Source organism: Haliotis cracherodii, unplaced genomic scaffold (genome assembly GCF_022045235.1).
Source record: "Haliotis cracherodii isolate W230 unplaced genomic scaffold, xgHalCrac1.p SCAF_12, whole genome shotgun sequence".
In the NCBI taxonomy this organism is placed as follows: Eukaryota; Metazoa; Mollusca; class Gastropoda; order Lepetellida; family Haliotidae; genus Haliotis; species Haliotis cracherodii.
The window spans coordinates 41,706,245-41,726,065 of NW_027266267.1; the positions used below are offsets into that span (position 1 = coordinate 41,706,245).

A 19,821-nucleotide genomic window follows, 5' to 3' on the forward strand; every position below is an offset into this window, starting at 1 on the left:
CACAGGAAGTCAACAGTTGTAGCATAGTCGGGCACTGCAGTCTCCTACATCTGTATGTCCTCACAGGAAGTCAACAGTTGTAGCATAGTCGGGCACTGCAGTCTCCTACATCTGTATGTCATCACAGGAAGTCAACAGTTGTAGCATAGTCGGGCGCTGCAGTCTCCTACATCTGTATGTCATCACAGGAAGTCAACAGTTGTAGCATAGTCGTGCGCTGCAGTCTCCTACATCTGTATGTCATCACAGGAAGTCAACAGTTGTAGCATAGTCGGGCCCTGCAGTCTCCTACATCTGTATGTCATCACAGGAAGTCAACTTCTGTAGCATAGTCAGGCGCTGCAGTCTCCTACATCTGTATGTCATCACAGGAAGTCAACAGTTGTAGCATGGTCGGGCGCTGCAGTCTCCTACATCTGTATGTCATCACAGGAAGTCAACAGTTGTAGCATAGTCGGGCCCTACAGTCTCCTACATCTGTATGTCATCACAGGAAGTCAACAGTTGTAGCATAGTCGGGCGCTGCAGTCTCCTACATCTGTATGTCATCACAGGAAGTCAACAGTTGTAGTATAGTCGGGCCCTGCAGTCTCCTACATCTGTATGTCATCACAGGAAGTCAACTTCTGTAGCATAGTCGGGCGCTGCAGTCTCCTACATCTGTATGTCATCACAGGAAGTCAACAGTTGTAGCATAGTCGGGCGCTGCAGTCTCCTACATCTGTATGTCATCACAGGAAGTCAACTTCTGTAGCATAGTCAGGCGCTGCAGTCTCCTACATCTGTATGTCATCACAGGAAGTCAACAGTTGTAGCATAGTCAGGCCGTGCAGTCTCCTACATCTGTATGTCATCACAGGAAGTCAACAGCTGTAGCATAGTCGGGCCGTGCAGTCTCCTACATCTGTATGTCATCACAGGAAGTCAACAGTTGTAGCATAGTCGGGCCCTGCAGTCTCCTACATCTGTATGTCACTGTCATTATTGTAAGTTAAGTCAGTTGCCAAGTGTATCCCTTTTGGGTTCACCTTTGACAACAGCATATTTCAAGCACTGATTACTCAAATAATACCTACAAAATATTGTTATCTGTTGCTTAGCCTTATTTCCAATCAAACTCTATATATCCTCAGATTCAAACACAGCTAGCTAAGTGAAGCTATCAGTTCTCTTTAACATGTTAGGGTTCTCCTTACGTCCTGGGGCTAACTACCCTCCTCCACTAAACCAGAGTCAACCGCCCAGTGTACTGCCATATTGTTTACCATCACCTGTCAGACATACGTCTGCTGTCTCAGAGCAGATGGACAACTGTCTGCAATCTGGCAAGTTTAAGACACGAGCCTGTTGTTGTCAGTTTTCAGATGCACAAGTTTGTCTGGCAAGTGTCAAACATACATCTGCTGTCTGGAGCCTCAGGGTAGATGTCTACTGTCTTGCAAATTTCAGATGCATGTCTGCTGTCTATAGTTTCAGACATATGTCTGCTGTTTGGCATGTTTCAAACATACATATGCTGTCTGGAGCTTCAGGGTAGACGTCTGCTGTCTGGCAAGTTTCAGATGCATGTCTGCTGTCTGGCGTTTCAGACATATGTCTGCTGTCTGGCAAGTTTAAACATGCATCTGCTGTCTGGAACTTCAGGGTAGACGTCTGCTAGCTGGCAAGTTTCAGATGCACATCTGCTGTCTGGAGCTTCAGGTTGAACTGACGGACGTCCACTGTCTGGCAAGCTTCTGCCCCGTCTGCCGCGGGAGTCTCAGGGCAGGAGTCTGTTGTACTCAGACAGCAGCTGGGACTTCCTCACACTGTCCCACATCCGGGCAGCATAGTGAAACCTGGAGACACAGGGACACAGATGGTGGTCAGAAATCACAAACAACAATAAATGCACTAGGACCTCTTTGATTTTTTTCCATGCAGAAACATCAAGTATTCTGTTGTCAGTGATGCGAACATTGTCGACACCACAGACCTGGGTCAGGCAAACCAAAAGCTGACAATTAATTTAATTGCACATTGTCATGTAAAACATTAAAGTTGATGTTGTTATATACTTTCATCGAGTTATATACTGAGTGAGTTCGGGATTGAGGTTGGTTGGTTGGTTGGTTGTTTAACGCTGCAATATTCCAGCTATATGACAGCGATCTGTAAATAGTCGGGTCTGGACCAGACAATCCAGTGATTAATATCACGAGCATCGATCCATGCAATTGGGATTGATGACATGCATCAACCGAGTCAGCGAGCCTGACCGCCTGATCCCGTTAGTCGCCTTTTACGACAAGCATAGTCACCTTTTACGGCAAGCATGGGTTGCTGAAGACCTATTCTACCCCGGAATCTTCACGGGTCTCGGGGTTGAGGTAGTGTTGTGTCACTCACAGAGCTACAATATATCGCTGCCACATCAAGCCTTTTAGTAATACTCTTCACCATGAGCAGGATCAGGGTACAATGCTCAGCCAGATCAACCAGTGATCACCCAATCCTTATGGCTCTCATACAACAAGCTAAGGGCGATGGGGACCTAATCTGCCCTACAGATTGTGTCAATGGAGAACAATGCCTTGTGGACCGCAACAATGGAGAGCCAATGCCCTACAGATTGTGTCCATGGATATCAATGCCGTACAGATTGTATCCATGGATACCAATGCCCTACTGATTGTGTCCATGGATATCAATATCCTACAGATTGTGTCCATGGATATCAATGCCCTACAGATTGTGTCAACGGAGAACAATGCCCTACTGATGGTGTTTATGGATATCAATGCCTTACAGATTGTGTCAATGGATATCAATCCCCAACAGATTTTGTCCATGGATACCAATGCCCTACAGATTGTGTCCATGGATACCAATGCCCTACAGATTGTGTCCATGGATATCAATGCCCTATAGATTTTGTCCATGGATACCAATGCCCTACAGATTGTGTCCATGGATACCAATGCCCTACAGATTTTGTCCATGGATACCAAAGCCCTACAGATTGTGTCCATGGATACCAATGCCCTACAGATTGTGTCCATGGATATCAATGCCCTACAGATTGTGTCCATACATACCAATGCCCTGCATTATGTGTCCATGGATATCAATGCCCTATAGATTGCATAGATGGATACCAATGCCCTATGAAGTGTGCCCATGGATACCAATCCACTACATATTGTTTCCATGGATACCCAATTCCCTTTGACATGTGCCCATTGAGAACAATGTTCTACAGACTGTGCCTGTAGAGAACGATGCCCTACAGACTGTGCCCGTAGAGAACGATGCCCTACAGACTCTGCCTGTAGAGAACCATGCCCTACAGACTGTGCCTGTAGAGAACCATGCCCTACAGACTGTGCCCGTAGAGAACCATGCCCTACAGACTGTGCCCGTAGAGAACCATGCCCTACAGACTGTGCCCGTAGAGAACGATGCCCTACAGACTGTGGCCGTAGAGAACGATGCCCTACAGACTGTGCCCGTAGAGAACGATGCCCTACAGACTGTGCCCGTAGAGAACGATGCCCTACAGACTGTGCCCGTAGAGAACCATGCCCTACAGACTGTGCCTGTAGAGAACCATGCCCTACAGACTGTGCCTGTAGAGAACCATGCCCTACAGACTGTGCCTGTAGAGAACCATGCCCTACAGACAGTGCCTGTAGAGAACCATGCCCTACAGACTGTGCCTGTAGAGAACCATGCCCTACAGACTGTGCCTGTAGAGAACCATGCCCTACAGACTGTGCCTGTAGAGAACGATGCCCTACAGACTGTGCCTGTAGAGAACAATGCCCTACAGATTGTGCCTTTAGAGAAGCATGCCCAAGAGTTTATGAAGTTAGAGAACCATACCCAAGATATCGGGGTAGTAACAACAATTCCCTGCTCACCAGTTTTTCTCGGACAGCGTAGTGTGCGTGAGGAGGTGGCGTGGCAAGGAGTATATCTGGTTCCGCAGAGATCGCACCAGGGCGATGAACGTTGGGAAGCCTCGGTATTCTGGCAGCAGGGTGAGAATTGGCTCTGAAAAAGTAAAGTAAACTGTTACAGTTACCATACTCCACTGGTTCCAACTTGTAGTACTAAGGAAGAGTTACGATACTCACCGTGCTCAAGCTTGTAGTACTAAGGAAGAGTTACGACACTCACCTGGCTCCAGCTTGTAGTACTAAGTAAGAGTTACGACACTCACCTGGCTCCAGCTTGTAGTACTCCATCTGGGGAATGCAGAAGACGTTCATGTCTGACTTGACTGTCTTGGAGGTGAGTCCGGGGATGACGTTGTCACGCACCATGTTGACAGTGCCTGCACAGATTACACACGTCACACAAACAGGAACAAATGTGGAAAGACTTTGAGCTAAAAAGCTCTGCAGCTTACCTGCTGTGTTTTACAATACTTGCAGCATTATAAAGGTCATAATGTAAGAACTTGGGAACATAAATAACTGTAGTTTCAAGCCAACAAAAAAAGCATAAACACTTTCTAATGATACGTTAATTTATTCATACCTAGGTCAAAAAATGACAATATGTTATTCCATAAACAAACCCAGGATGAAGGAGTCAATATAGTGACTGATGGTATGGCATAGGGCTGGGACGAGTCCAAATCTACTACCCTGGTACCCCCCTCCCCCACCCTCCCCGGGTACCTGCTGTAGTTCTCAAGAGATAGGTACAAAATGTCCAATTGGGAATAGTTTGACCGTAGCCCTGGACAAAATGTATTTAGATACACATATAAAACGATCTGGTCATGAGGTTTATCTTTATTCAAACATATAAAAGTCAGAAGGAATGGGTGCATAGTCAGAAAGAAATGCAAACATTAGTAACTTGTAGTGCAAACATAAAGTTCTAGATCATTTTTTTGATTTAAACAATACATCACATGACTAACCATGAGTCTGGGTAGTCCTGTGGGAACCCAGGTCCTTTTCAGTACCCACCCAACCTGAGAACCCAAGTTACACGGCCCAGCCCTGGTATGGGATGTATATATCCTACCTGTACACTTGAGCTTGGTCATGTCGAATGTGTTGCCCAGTGTGTGCGTCATCATCGTGTAAGTCTCCAGGCCGTAGTCGTCGCGGTTAGCGCGGTTCTGTACAAACACTGCAACAGGAAGTGAAACAGTGGTTGCAAGAGAAGGAGCATGACTCAGGACTAAGGGACGTGCTAGCACAGTGAAATTGTGAAATCCTTAAACTGTGCTACAAGCTGCCTACTTGAGCAAGGGTTGACAAATGAGTGAAAATGGTGTTAAGCTAATCATTACTCAATTATAGTGAGGGAGTGAGTTGGGTTTAACGCCGATTTTAACAGTATTCAAGTTATATCGCGGCGGGTCAGCTTAATGTGGGAGGAAAGCCCAAAGTGATTCAGGTCTCAGACATTTACCACTTCAGTGAAACCCATGGAATGGTGCTGACAAACCTAGAAACATAATCGGGGCGAACCGGGATTCGAACCAACAATCATAGGTTTCTGGCGTGCCAAAGGGACGCAACTCTGCACAGCACTTAAACGTGAAGTGATGACTCACCAACATGGGGGAAGTAGTCAGGAGCATCTTCAGGGTGTGAGGAACCCTCGTGTCCAGACGGAGTAGCTGGCTTCAGCATCTCAGCATTCTTCAGGAACCTACATTGAAGCAGAGATACAGGTCAGACAGGACAAAACTCTGACACATCCAAACAATGGCACACAGCACACACTGGCACACGGCCACACTTTACACTGACACACCAACACACTAACACAGAAACTGACACTGACACACCAACACACCAACACACTAACACACTGAAACAGAAACTGACACCAACACACTAATGCACAGACACACATATGCTAACACAGCCACACCTCTCGCTGACTGACCCGAGGAAGCTGACGACACAGTTGCTAACACAGCCATACAGCCACACCTCTCATTGACTGACCTGAGGATACTGACTCACAGATGCAAACACAGCCACACCTCTCACTCACTGACCTGAGGAAGCTGGCACACAGATGCCAACACAGCTACATAGATACACAGCCACACAGCCACACAGCCACACCTGACACTGACTGACCTGAGGAAGCTGACGTCAGTGAACCAGTCCTGCACCACCAGGATCACATTACACACGGTCATCAGGAAGGCTGCCATCTGCAGGGACTGCAACAAGAGGAGACAATCTTAAACCACTTTGTCTTTGACCTGGCACGAAACTGTAATGTTAACAAAACACCACTTGTCAATCACAGAATTCTTTTCCTACCATTGAGTTTCGACCTGTAAAATCCACACTGAAGACTAATGTAGTCCTCTGACATGGCCACACTGAACAACTTCAGTGGAATGAACAATACCGTATTTGACATAATAAGCGCCCTGCTCTAATAAGCGCCAACGGTGACATTTGCTGATATATTGGCTGGTGAACAATCCCAATTAGCACCCTTCCAATTGATCAATGTACACAAGACTTATTTATTCGCGATTAATACGCACTCGTGTGCTATATGCACCCTTAATTATGGGCAATAAAATTCTGCAAAAATATATCTGTCGCACATAAACATTTCCGTCTGTCAGCATAACCATGAAATATATCTTTCAATTCTGTTTTTTTTCACCAAAATAATATTCTAATAAGAGTTCCCTATTTCTAATTTTGAGAGCGCCCTGGGCGCTTATTACGTCAAATACGGTATTTATAATCAATTCGTTTATAATTGGGAATATTTGTGTTTTATTCAATATGCTATTCTATACCTTGAATGTATTGTATGATGTGACAAACATATAAAATAAAATTACACTTGTCTAGATCAGGGCTATGTTTGCTCAGAATAGGCCCTTCAACATGGGCAAGAACTATCAAGGCAATTGATAAATATGCTCCAGTTGGTCCTGCATGAATTGGCCAGAGACACACAGTTCATGATTCGAGTCGCCACAGAGCAGGGTGCCTGTGCAAAATGATCAGTTCTTGAAAGTTTGGTGAAATACAGTTATCACAACCAAATTGTTTTAACATTTTAAGTACTAAAGATCTTTGAATGTTGGTCATGGTTTAGACAGGTTTGAGCGCTCAAACTTCAGTTGTCTAAATGTTGGGTAGTTTAAGTCTGTGATCCATACCTGCATCTCTATACAGTTCTCCACGGAGGTGTACTCTGTGAGATCCTTACCTGCATCTCTATACAGTTCTCCACGGAGGTGTACTCTGTGAGATCCTTACCTGCATCTCTATACAGTTCTCCACGGAGGTGTACTATGTGAGATCCTTACCTGCATCTCTATACAGTTCTCCACGGACGTGTACTCTGTGAGATCCTTACCTGCATCTCTATACAGTTCTCCACGGAGGTGTACTCAGTGAGATCCTTACCTGCATCTCTATACAGTTCTCTACGCAGGTGTACTCTGTGAAATCCTTACCTGCATCTCTATACAGTTCTCCACAGAGATGTACTCTGTGAGATCCTTACCTGTATCTCTATACAGTTCTCCACGGAGGTGTACTCTGTGAGATCCTTACCTGCATCTCTATACAGTTCTCCACGGAGGTGTACTCTGTGAGATCCTTACCTGCATCTCTATACAGTTCTCCACGGACGTGTACTCTGTGAGATCCTTACATGCATCTCTATACAGTTCTCCACGGAGGTGTACTCTGTGAGATCCTCACCTGCATCTCTATACAGTTCTCCACGGAGGTGTACTCTGTGACATCCTTACCTGCATCTCTATACAGTTCTCCACGGAGGTGTACTCTGTGAGGTCCTTACCTGCATCTCTATACAGTTCTCCACGGAGGTGTACTCTGTGAGATCCTTACCTGCATCTCTATACAGTTCTCCACGGAGGTGTACTCTGTGAGATCCTTACCTGCATCTCTATACAGTTCTCCACGGAGGTGTACTCTGTGAGATCCATACCTGTATCTCTATACAGTTCTCCACGGAGGTGTACTCTGTGACATCCTTACCTGTATCTCTATACAGTTCTCCACGGAGGTGTACTCTGTGAGATCCATACCTGTATCTCTATACAGTTCTCCACGGAGGTGTACTCTGTGACATCCTTACCTGCATCTCTATACAGTTCTCCACGGAGGTGTACTCTGTAAGATCCTTACCTGTATCTCTATACAGTTCTCCACGGAGGTGTACTCTGTGACATCCTTACCTGCATCTCTATACAGTTCTCCACGGAGGTGTACTCTGTGAGATCCTTACCTGCATCTCTATACAGTTCTCCACGGAGGTCTCTATACAGTTCTCCACGGAGGTGTACTCTGTGAGATCCTTACCTGTATCTCTATACAGTTCTCCACGGAGGTGTACTCTGTGAGATCCTTACCTGCATCTCTATACAGTTCTCCACGGAGGTGTACTCTGTGAGCTCCTTACCTGCATCTCTATACAGTTCTCCACGGAGGTGTACTCTGTGACATCCTTACCTGCATCTCTATACAGTTCTCCACGGAGGTGTACTCTGTTGGGTACTTCTTGTCCTGGTGTATCATCTGGTCAAGGATGGAGGCACTGAGTACTGGCTGGTGATGAAACAGGGATAAAAAGTTTTTGAGAGGCATTTTGAAGTGATACACATATGGACGAGAATTTACGGATGTCAACTTCTTTAATATGAGGAACACAATGTTTTGGAGTATACCTGAAGGAGTAAGTATATACTCTGAAATGTTGTGTTCCGCATAATAAAGAAGTTGACATCCATAAATTCTCTTCCTACGCCACTACCATGATTTCTACTTTCACCAATCTGCAAAAACAATCTGCCTCAGTCGCCATCTACCTAATGATTAAAGTTATACTTCACAAGGAAATGACACCAGTCCTGACTGACTTTTACTAGTGTGGGACTTGCAGACCTGCAGACTTGTCTGTTATGACAGGCACATGGTGCTGGCAAAGTGCCCTCATATCCCCATGAAGACACAGACTAAGAGGAATAACCTGTACGATGTCCTTTCATGTTGGATGGAACACATGTTACATTCTATGTCCACGAATAATCTGATCCTATTTAACCCTGGGAGGGCATGAGCTGTAAAAGTGTTCAGAATTATCCATGGAATCCCTGTCATAACCCTAATGGTGAAGCTTAAGATTCAAATAATATATCAGTCTGTGCCAAATACTTCTGAGTTGAGCAGCCCGAACTTAGCATTGTTTTCAGTAGCTTGCAGTGTTGTAGTATGGGCTATTATTGGCTACACCTACTCCATCTAACAGCATTGCGGGTTTGGACTAAATTGCAGTTTGATACAGCAGCCAAGGACCCCTTCATATTGACCACTGTAGAAGTGTACCTGTGTGTCCAGGAAGATGACCCGCTCGGGAGTGACGTACATGTCAATGCCATTTGTCTGATGTGCCCCGTTCTCCTTCACTTCCTTCGTCTGTGGCTGGAACACGTAGCTCCTGCAAGTCAAGCACACAGCACGGAGATACTACTTTGCTGGAATCGCAATGTGGATGATGACGATTATATATTTATGGTATTTGTTCAGATGACATATTAACTTGGCATCTAAATCTGATGGAAACAAATCACTACTGTGATATTTATGAAGTGTCACAAGTGTCATTTCTTGGTTGATGTTTAACACAACACTCGGCAATATTCCAGCTATATCACAGGGGCATGTAGGTGATCAGAACCAGGCAAACCTGTGACGCCACCAGAGTAGGAAACGCGGACACCCCTATTATAACTCTAATGTGACAAGGACACCCCTAATGTAACTCTAATGTGACAAGGACACCCCTAATGTAACAAAGACACCCCTAATGTAACTCTAATGTGACAAGTACACCCCTAATATAACTCTAACGTGACACGGACACCCCTCATATAACTCTAATGTAACACGGACACCCCTAATATAACTCTAATGTGACAAGGACACCCCTCATATAACAATAATGTAACACGGACACCCCTAATATAACTCTAATGTGACAAGGACACCCCTCATATAACTCTAATGTGACAAGGACACCCCTAATATAACAATAATGTAACACGGACACCCCTAATATAACTCTAATGTGACAAGGACACCCCTCATATAACTCTAATGTGACAAGGACACCCCTCATATAACTCTAATGTGACAAGGACACCCCTCATATAACTCTAATGTGACAAGGACACCCCTCATATAATTCGAATGTGACAAGGACACCCTTCATATAACTCGAATGTGACAAGAACACCCCTCATATAACTCTAATGTGACAAGGACACCCGTAATATAACTCTAACGTGACACGGACACCCCTCATATAACTATAATGTGACAAGGACACCCCTAATATAACTCTAATATGACAAGCACACCCCTCATATAACTATAATGTGACAAGGACACCCCTAATATAACTCTAATGTGACAAGGACAGCCCTCATGTTACTCTAATGTGACAAGGACACCCCTCATGTTACTCTAATATGACAAGCACACCCCTAATACAAGGACACTCGTATTATAACTCTCATCACAACACTAGGTTACCTGTACGAATCTTGAGGGGAGGTACCCGCCAGGAGGGACAGGATGGTGGATTTGCCGCTGCCCTGTGGCCCGAGAACTCCTACCACGAGGAAGTCAGTCTGATCCAGCAGCATCTGCCACAACAAACAGACACAGGATGCAGGTGCACACTCTACACTGCCAAGTACTGACAACACCACACACAGAGAGGATGCACACTCTACACTGCCAAGTACTGACAACACCACAAACAGAGAGGATGCACACTCTACACTGCCAAATACTGACAACACCACACACAGAGAGGATGCACACTCTACACTGCCAAGTACTGACAACACCACAAACAGAGAGGATGCACACTCTACACTGCCAAGTACTGACAACACCACAAACAGAGAGGATGCACACTCTACACTGTCAAGTACTGACAACACCACAAACAGAGAGGATGCACACTCTACACTGTCAAGTACTGACAACACCACAAACAGAGAGGATGTACACTCTACACTGCCAAGTACTGACAACACCACAAACAGAGAGGGTGCACACTCTACACTGTCAAGTACTGCCAACACCACAAACAGAGAGGATGTACACTCTACACTGCCAAGTACTGACAACACCACAAACAGAGAGGATGCACACTCTACACTGTCAAGTACTGACAACACCACAAACAGAGAGGATGTACACTCTACACTGCCAAGTACTGACAACACCACAAACAGAGAGGGTGCACACTCTACACTGTCAAGTACTGCCAACACCACAAACAGAGAGGATGTACACTCTACACTGCCAAGTACTGACAACACCACAAACAGAGAGGGTGCACACTCTACACTGTCAAGTACTGCCAACACCACAAACAGAGAGGATGCACACTCTACACTGCCAAGTACTGACAACACCACAAACAGAGGATGCACACTCTACACTGCCAAGTACTGACAACACCACAAACAGAGAGGATGTACACTCTACACTGCCAAGTACTGACAACACCACAAACAGAGAGGATGCACACTCTACACTGTCAAGTACTGCCAACACCACAAACAGAGAGGATGTACACTCTACACTGCCAAGTACTGACAACACCACAAACAGAGAGGGTGCACACTCTACACTGTCAAGTACTGCCAACACCACAAACAGAGAGGATGCACACTCTACACTGCCAAGTACTGACAACACCACAAACAGAGGATGCACACTCTACACTGCCAAGTACTGACAACACCACAAACAGAGAGGATGTACACTCTACACTGCCAAGTACTGACAACACCACAAACAGAGAGGATGCACACTCTACACTGTCAAGTACTGACAACACCACAAACAGAGAGGATGCACACTCTACACTGCCAAGTACTGACAACACCACAAACAGAGAGGATGCAGGAACACATTCTAAACACACTGCCAAGAACCAAGAAACATTACGGGGGCTTCAGCGGCCAGCATGTTTAAGGCGCACCCTAGGCATGTCAGGAATGTGTGTTTAAATCCAGGAATTGCTGATCACTCGGGTTGCAACGAATACACTATGAGGCGCATATGATTCGTATTACGAATATAGGGTAACGAATACGAATATTAATTCAGGAAAACAATAACAAGTCAGCAGCTGATGTTTTATTTGTTATATTCAGTGAAGCAATAACAACAGAAATTATCCAGGTACTAGTATCTGCTCAAATGTGACAATGACCAGTGACCAGTGACCACAGTTGTCAAATTAAATAGTATAAGAGTGTGTGTTTTTTAAATCTATGCATATATTATGTTCTAATGGGTATTTTTATGTAAATGCACATGCTTGCATATTCATAAATATTTGATTCTCGTAGCCATGAATAATGATTTCAATTCATAAATGGATACGGTTCGATTCACCGAATACACAAGTGAATCGTAACAGCCCTACTGATCACAATCTTGTATTTGTGAGTACAATCCCGGTGCTCCTGTGCCTATGTCCTCTATATGTACCTCTATTCCTGCATCGCACCAGCGGAACGAGTCGTCCACCACCTTCACACAGTGCTTCATCTCAGGGGGCGGGGCCAGGCGGTTCTGGGAGCTGTCTGTAACACAAACAGTGCTAGATATTAACACTTGTCTGCTAGACAATGGCTGACAGCTACAGGTGCAATCTTACACAAATCTAGATTGTACCTTCTGGGTGAGGTGAAAATGGTTTTAACATCACATTCAATTAAGTGTACATGCGTGCGTGGGTGTGTGCAAGTGTGAGTGTGTGGTTGAGAGTGCGTGTGTGCATGCGTGCGTCTGGCTGCTTGTACTAGTCTGAACTAATGTTGGCCTTATAAATACAGTGATCCCTCGACTTAACGCTCCTTGATGTACCGCTACTTCGGATGCACCGCGGGGTAAACCTTGGCTCCCAAAAATGCATGGAATTTCACCTTAAAAGCGTGTTAAAGCAAATAAAGTGACAAATAAACTGATGAGATTTAATTCCCAGTTGAAGTACATGTGTGTGTATTTGTAAAATAATTACGTTCATTGTATCCGGCTGCATGTGATCGAAACCATTCTGCCTTTTGTTCCGGTTGTGAAAAAACATATCGTACACAGATCTGGCATGCCAAGGTTTAACATGGAAACAGTATACACAGACTTCTCCAAGCCGATCAGTCCTTGTTTTGTCCCCTTCATGCAGAGCGCGAGGCAGGGTAACAACAAGTGCATGTTTTAACATGCAGTGTAGTAGTGAAGTGTGTCATTTAAATCAGCCACAACGCTGCGGCACATGTTGCTCACGATATCAACCAAGAAATGCACTCAGCACTCATTGTAAGTGTGGTGAAATGCAGTCAGTTTTAAACTATCTGGACAGATATCTAGACTCGCTTTGGATGCTTCGATCATTGCTTGATTCTAAACCTACAGAATGAGTGTAATATTCTCTATGTATCTACAGAGCTGTGATGTATTGACAGAGTTGTGGAAGCTGTTTCAACGAGAACTCACTTTCAAAAGCTAAATGTCCCACAGAGGAATGCCGCTGAATTTGGTATGCTGCAGGCCCCACAGTTGTCTCCCCTTGGTTTGTTGTGGTAGCCTGGTTGGTGGTAGTGGTGGTAGGTGCTGGTCTGTTTTCATCTCGAGACCGAAGCACAACGATGGGTTTCTCCTGGGGCTTGTTGACTATCCCCCCCTGGGAGAGATTGGCTGCCTGCATGACTGTACCCCCTCCTGTAGCCTGGAGTAGACAAGTAGTTCAAATAGTGCTCTTGCTTTAACATACTGAAACAATAGTGTGTGTGTGTGTGTGGGGGGGGGGGGCACAGGTGACACAGGTGACCCAGTTGTTTAAGGCTCCAGGATTCGCTGTGCAGAGCTGCGTCCCTTAGGCACGCCAGAAACCTATGATCAGAAACCTATGATTGTGGGTTTGAATCCCGGTTCGCCCTGATTATGTTTCTAGGTTTGTCAGCACCATACCCGAGCTCGTGGGTTTCAACGAAGTGGTAAATGTCTGACACCTGCATCACTTCGAGTTTTCCTCCCAAATTAAGCTGACACTCCGTGATATAACTGGAATACTGATAAAAGCGGCATTAAACCCAACTCACTTACTTATTTGTCATGCTGCACTTCAGATTCAGATTCAGATCAATGACTCCTTGAACAAGTCAGTGGTGATGAATTCAACATTTTCTAATGAATTAGTTGGATTTAATACTGCCGCTTTTAGTAATATTCCAGCAATATTATGGTGGGGAACACCCAAAATGCGCTTTACAAATGGTGCCTATGTAAGGAATCGAAACCCTTGACTTCGGCATAATGGGCAAACACTTTAACCACTAGGCTACCCCACCTCCCTCTAATATATCAACATTTGGAATGTATGGCTCAGATTTGATTACGTTGAGGCTGCTGTTATCAAGAGAGAATAGTACTGACAGAGGCATAAAAAACACCCATACACTACGTTTGAATTCTTGTCCTGGTTTGGAAATTGTGATAAAAATTGACAAGCAAATTGAAAGGACACTTGACAGTTGAAATTAATATTTATGTTTTCTGATAAAAACTTAGAGTCTCAGAGTACTGAGATGAAGATTGTTTGTCAGTGTACCTGTTCTGTAGCTGGTTTCACCAGTCCGAGGATGATGGGAGGTTTACTGGGAGTCGGTGACTGGTCCGGTTCACGCTCTCTCTCCTGGAAGGCAGCATAATGACATTGAACATATGATTAGGAACCAGGCTATCAATTATCATTACATATTTTATGAGGGGATTACAAGAATCGATAAATATGAAGTAAATGAGTCATTAAGTTCAAGGCTTGATGTGTAAGAAACAAAACAGCAAAATGTCTACTAATGTACCCTTTCTTGGATGTCCGATGTGAATTCTTGTGGTTTAGATTGCAGGAAATATGAGGGGTTAAACTTATCTTTAAAATTTTGGGGTTTAGAATCAAGAGGGGTATGAGGGGGTAAAGCTATGGTTAAACCTTGGACAAATGGACTCCAATTGCCCTGCATGGGGTTCCAGACACATCTTTCAATGAGCCAAGACAGCCCCCTGTACATTTCTTTCTGACTTTGCGCATATTCCTTCTGACTTTCGATGTTTGAATAAAGATAAAACTTCAGTCAACTTCAGTGTATGCATGACCAGATCATTTTATACGTGTATCTAAATACAGATTGTCCAGGGCTACAGTCAAACTATTCCCAATTGGACATTTTGTACCTATCTCTTGAGGCCTACAGCGGGTACCCAGGTAGGGTCGGATAATAGGTGGGTGGGTACTCGGGTAGTAAATTTGGACTCGATTCCCAGTACCTACAGAGTAGTCCTTTGGGTACATGGGTCCTACTCAGTACCCAACAGACCCTAGTAGTACCCAAGTTACCTGTCGCAGCCTGAGTTGTTAGCAACACACAGTCAACCAAATCCTCGAATCTCACAACCTGATTCATTAAGACTTAAATACTGACATTGTACATCATTCATAATGTTTATTTCAACAACTTGTATCTTCATGTAGGGATTCTGAGTGAAACATGTATAACAGAATTTCTTGCGATTTCTGGCATGGGATACTGATGTTGTAACATGTCTGTGAAGATTTTGTCCAAGAAGACCAAGTAAACATATTCTCTGTATTAGTGAAGACATTTTCAATGTATATATTTGTGGTTTTATAACATACATTTGAGCAGCATCGATCACATATATGGGTTTGACATCTATTTTACAATATTACAAATGTGGACAATTTGTAGAGTTTGCGGTTGATGATTTCTGCAGTGTGTTTTACAAGTACAAAGATACCAGATACAGAATACAGAAAAGTAAAGACTTTTTTTAATGAGGGTGTGACAAGGACCTTGGAAAAATACTTCCAAACTGTTCAAATGGCGTGGACTTGATACAAAATAATACGATTCCGTTTCTACAACTCATTCTTTGCAATTTAAAACATCGGCTGTAAACGATATTAAATTGTAACCGCTAACATAAGGATGACATGATACAATATTAAATTGCTAATAACGCGCAAGACAAGCAGCTGTGCGTATGCCATTAGTGATCGAAAATAGGACAAGCGGTAAATATCATACTTTTCTTCCGGGTCTCTCTCGTCTTCTGCGGCGTCTTCCTCCTCTGTCTCGATCTAAAGGGTCCGACATCGAAGTCAGTTGACAGAGATTAATATTAACCCTCGGGAGCTCAGATATTGACGTGCTCCAATTTTCTTTTTCACACTTTCGTCTGCAACACCAAAAGTACAGTTAATCAAAAAGTATGACCAAACATTAAAACGAAACGGTTAATTCTCGTGAAGCCGTATCTGGAAAAAATGTGCACTTTGTGACAAAAGAATAGAACATTGCACAGTTGTAGGTAATAGCATACCAAATATTTTCAGATGTGATGCCACCCAAAAACACCCAATATGGCCGCCACGGAGGAATGAAATTCCAGCATATCTCGTTTGAGCATGACCCACAACCTAAATATATAATGAAGTAGGTACATTTTGGAATGTTTTTACCTAACACTACATCTTTAAAGTAAAGAACTCTATTTTAGTAGACTATTTATTCTGATTTAGGTTATTTAAAGTGTGAAAAAATGAACAAAATATTCACTTCTTTCTTTTTCGGCATATCTTTAAGACACATTATTAAAGCAAATTAACAACACAATATGGTACACTCATTTGTTAAATAACAGAATATTTGTAGAATAAAATTTGAATCTCTTGAAATATGCTTGTACATGGCTAATGTTTTGGTGGCTAGTGACAATTAAGTTTGGTTTGGTTTGGTTTGGTTTGTTGTTTTACGCCGCACTCAGCAATATTCCAGCTATATGACGGCGGTCTGTAAATAATCGAGTCTGGACCAGACAATCCAGTGATTTACATCATGAACATCAATCCACGCAACTGGGATCGATGACATGCATCAACCAAGTCAGCGAGCCTGACCACCCGATCCCGTTAGTCGCCTTTCACGACAAGCACAGTCGCCTTTTACGTCAAGCATGGGTTGCTGAAGACCTATTCTACCCTGGAATCTTCACGGGTCGACAATTAAGTGAGATCACAGATGCAGATCATGTACAACATCAGACCCTATGTTTCACAGAACCTGTTTGCTATAAGAGATTATCATTTTTTTTTATTCCCACATTCAAATGAGTGAGTCAGTAAGGTTTTACACCGTTTTTAGCAATATTCCAGCAATATCACGGCGGGGGACACCAGAAATGGGCTTCACGCATTGTACCCATGTCGGGATCGAACCGAACGAGCGTGACGAGCGAACGCTTTAACCACCAGACTACCCGACCGCCCCCATCCAAATGAAATTTCTAGTTCAGCCAAGAACTTAAACAGTTCTGTCTAGTTATCGACAATTCTCAGAAATGCCCCCATGTGTGAAGATTTTTGCTGTTTGGTTGAATGCAGTGTGTGACTCCTTTTCCTCGTTTGCTTCTTGCTGTTGATTTGAGATTTACGATGAGCACTCATCCTAAAACTACGGTGGCCCATAAGGGACATGGCGTCTGTTTTTCCATATTTTAATATTTCACTTACTTTTATCGTTACCTTTTGCAAATTAACACGTTTTGTCTTACAAATATGTGATAAATCATGTGTAAAGAAGATATTGAATCGCTGAAAAGTGAAACGAAAATGTCAAAAACTAAAATGAAAATGTCAAAAAACAAAAACGAAAATGTCAAAAACTAAAATGAAAATACAGAAAACTATTACCACCGCGGTGAAAACTATTTACACCGCTGTTTTTTGACATTTTCATTTCAGTTTTTGACATTTTCGCTTCACATTTCAGCGACTCAATAGCTACTTGAAAGTACATTTTCCATGTTTTCAGTTGTTTTTATACATGATTTATCACATATTTGTATGACAAATCGTGTTTATTTGCAAAAGGTTACGATAACAGTACGTGAAATATCAAAATATGGATAAACAGACTCCATGTCCCTTATGGGCCACCGTATAAAACAGACCTTTCCACTCCAAGTGAGAGAGGATGGCAAATATCAGTTGCACATGGCTATGGGCCTTGGTGGACTACACTACCACAACCCTCTATGTCATGCCATGGTGAGGGGAGGTGAAATGAGGTTTAACGTCGCGTCCAAGATTGTTGCACATGTCCAAGGGCGTAAGTTTCTGCCCTCGGATGGTAGCTCAGGGTGATGACGGATGACAAAACTCAGGGGTGAAGTTTAAGACGACAGCAGCCATGTTTATTGTTGATGGTTTGGAAACGGTACACGTTATTATAAATAGTTTGCACTATTTTAAATAAAAGTATTGAAATGGTTTGCACTATAACACACATATATAGCGGCGTGCATGCACGCGCGCGTGTGTGTGTATGTGTGACTGCTTGTACTAAAGTACTGTCGGAAATGTAAGAAAAATGTTTTTCTGGCTTCATTTAATAAACACGAGTCATAGGGCTATGAAAATAGCATATATTAAAGTAACGCAACTTGACCTATCCTAGCCTCTCCTAACTGACACTGTGATTACCCTTAAAAAGTACTTTTACAGGTAAAATTATGACAAACTTAGAAAATATTCATGTGTTGTCATGCATGTATGAAACGGCCTATAGCCTGAGGTAAGTACCTAACACCTGTCCTGCGGTGATGACCTCACACCCTCCCGTGCATTCTCACAGGTGCAAATGTCACCCGAGTTGGGGGTGGTCTCAAACTATTGCTGTTATTGTACTTAATTGACATATGCGTTGATAGGGTAGCAATTTAGAATATATACTGCATTCTATTTGCTTGGATACATGATGGAATATTTAAAAGCTAAGAAACGGAATGAGTATTGGAAGGCTGCGGTTTTGGAATCAAGAAGTATTTGTTTTTTCTATAGATGATTTCTTGAGTGAATCTGTACTATCACCCAAAGGTATGACAACTGGTTCAACAAGGCTGATAGCTAGCAAAGACTGCGTTGATCCTCCCTTTAACATGTGTGAGTTTGAATGTTGTTTTGTGTCTTGCAACGAACCCTGTACAGTTAGTCAAGATAGGCTCAACAGGGTTGAGCTCACAATGTCTGACTGGCGTACGAAAGACAACGTGACCGTGTTGTGCCGCCAGCACATATCTCTTGAAACTTGTATATTATTGGTCTCTTATTCAGCCGAATTTTCTCCATGAACTTTCGTTTCATATGGTCTGAAGTCGGCAAAGTCATATATTCCTGTATGGTTGCCTTCAGACAACTCATGGTTGGGGCGACAGTATCTGATTCCCGGACGTTGTATTAACTGGCGTCATCCATGACAATGACATTGAGGTTGTTTAAAATGGGCAATAGCTGATGTTCCAACCAGTCTATGAACAGATCTCTCCCCCTATAATTTCCTTTCACCACGAAAACAGGCACACATCCATCAATACGCCCCAGATCACGGGTTGCAGCGTGCAAAACAATGACACGATTACCTTTACCTGATGATACCATGGGTGCTTTTTGTCCATCTGCCGATAGCCATACGTAGTCAGTGGAATGATCCATCAAGGTAAAATATCTGGACGCCCTGACTGTGATAGTTATGAATGGTGCGGAGATAATGTGACCTCATAGACACGATGGAATATTTCCCCCTACAACACCTCGGTCATGGTTTTTTGTTGTTGTTCATAAAGCTTGTACACTATACACCTAGTTACACTGTCTCAAACATCCTCTTACGGCTCGGTTTTGATTTTGAGA

The 19,821-nt window shown here is 43.5% G+C and overlaps 1 protein-coding gene across 1 annotated transcript; it reads right to left on the bottom strand.

Annotated features, from left to right (window-relative positions):
- Positions 1–886: 886 nt before the first annotated feature.
- Positions 887–16,322, bottom strand: LOC139457899 (nonsense-mediated mRNA decay factor SMG9-like). The gene is made up of 13 exons (XM_071239242.1): positions 16,160–16,322; positions 14,662–14,745; positions 13,548–13,779; positions 12,543–12,637; positions 10,560–10,672; positions 9,351–9,462; positions 8,478–8,573; positions 6,099–6,184; positions 5,561–5,658; positions 5,023–5,130; positions 4,205–4,318; positions 3,903–4,035; positions 887–1,838 (listed from the first exon to the last, which is right to left on the bottom strand). Exons 1-13 carry the CDS (start codon positions 16,226–16,228, stop codon positions 1,760–1,762), a joined length of 1,419 nt encoding a protein of 472 aa, XP_071095343.1. The 5' UTR covers positions 16,229–16,322; the 3' UTR covers positions 887–1,759.
- Positions 16,323–19,821: the final 3,499 nt, after the last annotated feature.

Bases quoted from the DNA above. Each gene is read 5' to 3' on its own strand.
- LOC139457899 (XM_071239242.1), bottom strand. From the start codon at position 16,228: ATGTCGGACCCTTTAGATCGAGACAGAGGAGGAAGACGCCGCAGAAGA. The intron at 14,746-16,159 runs GTATGATATTTA...GCTGCCTTCCAG, and splicing joins GAGAGAGACCCGGAAGAAAA to GAGAGAGAGCGTGAACCGGA. The intron at 6,185-8,477 runs GTAAGGATGTCA...CTCTTGTTGCAG, and splicing joins AGAACTGTATAGAGATGCAG to TCCCTGCAGATGGCAGCCTT.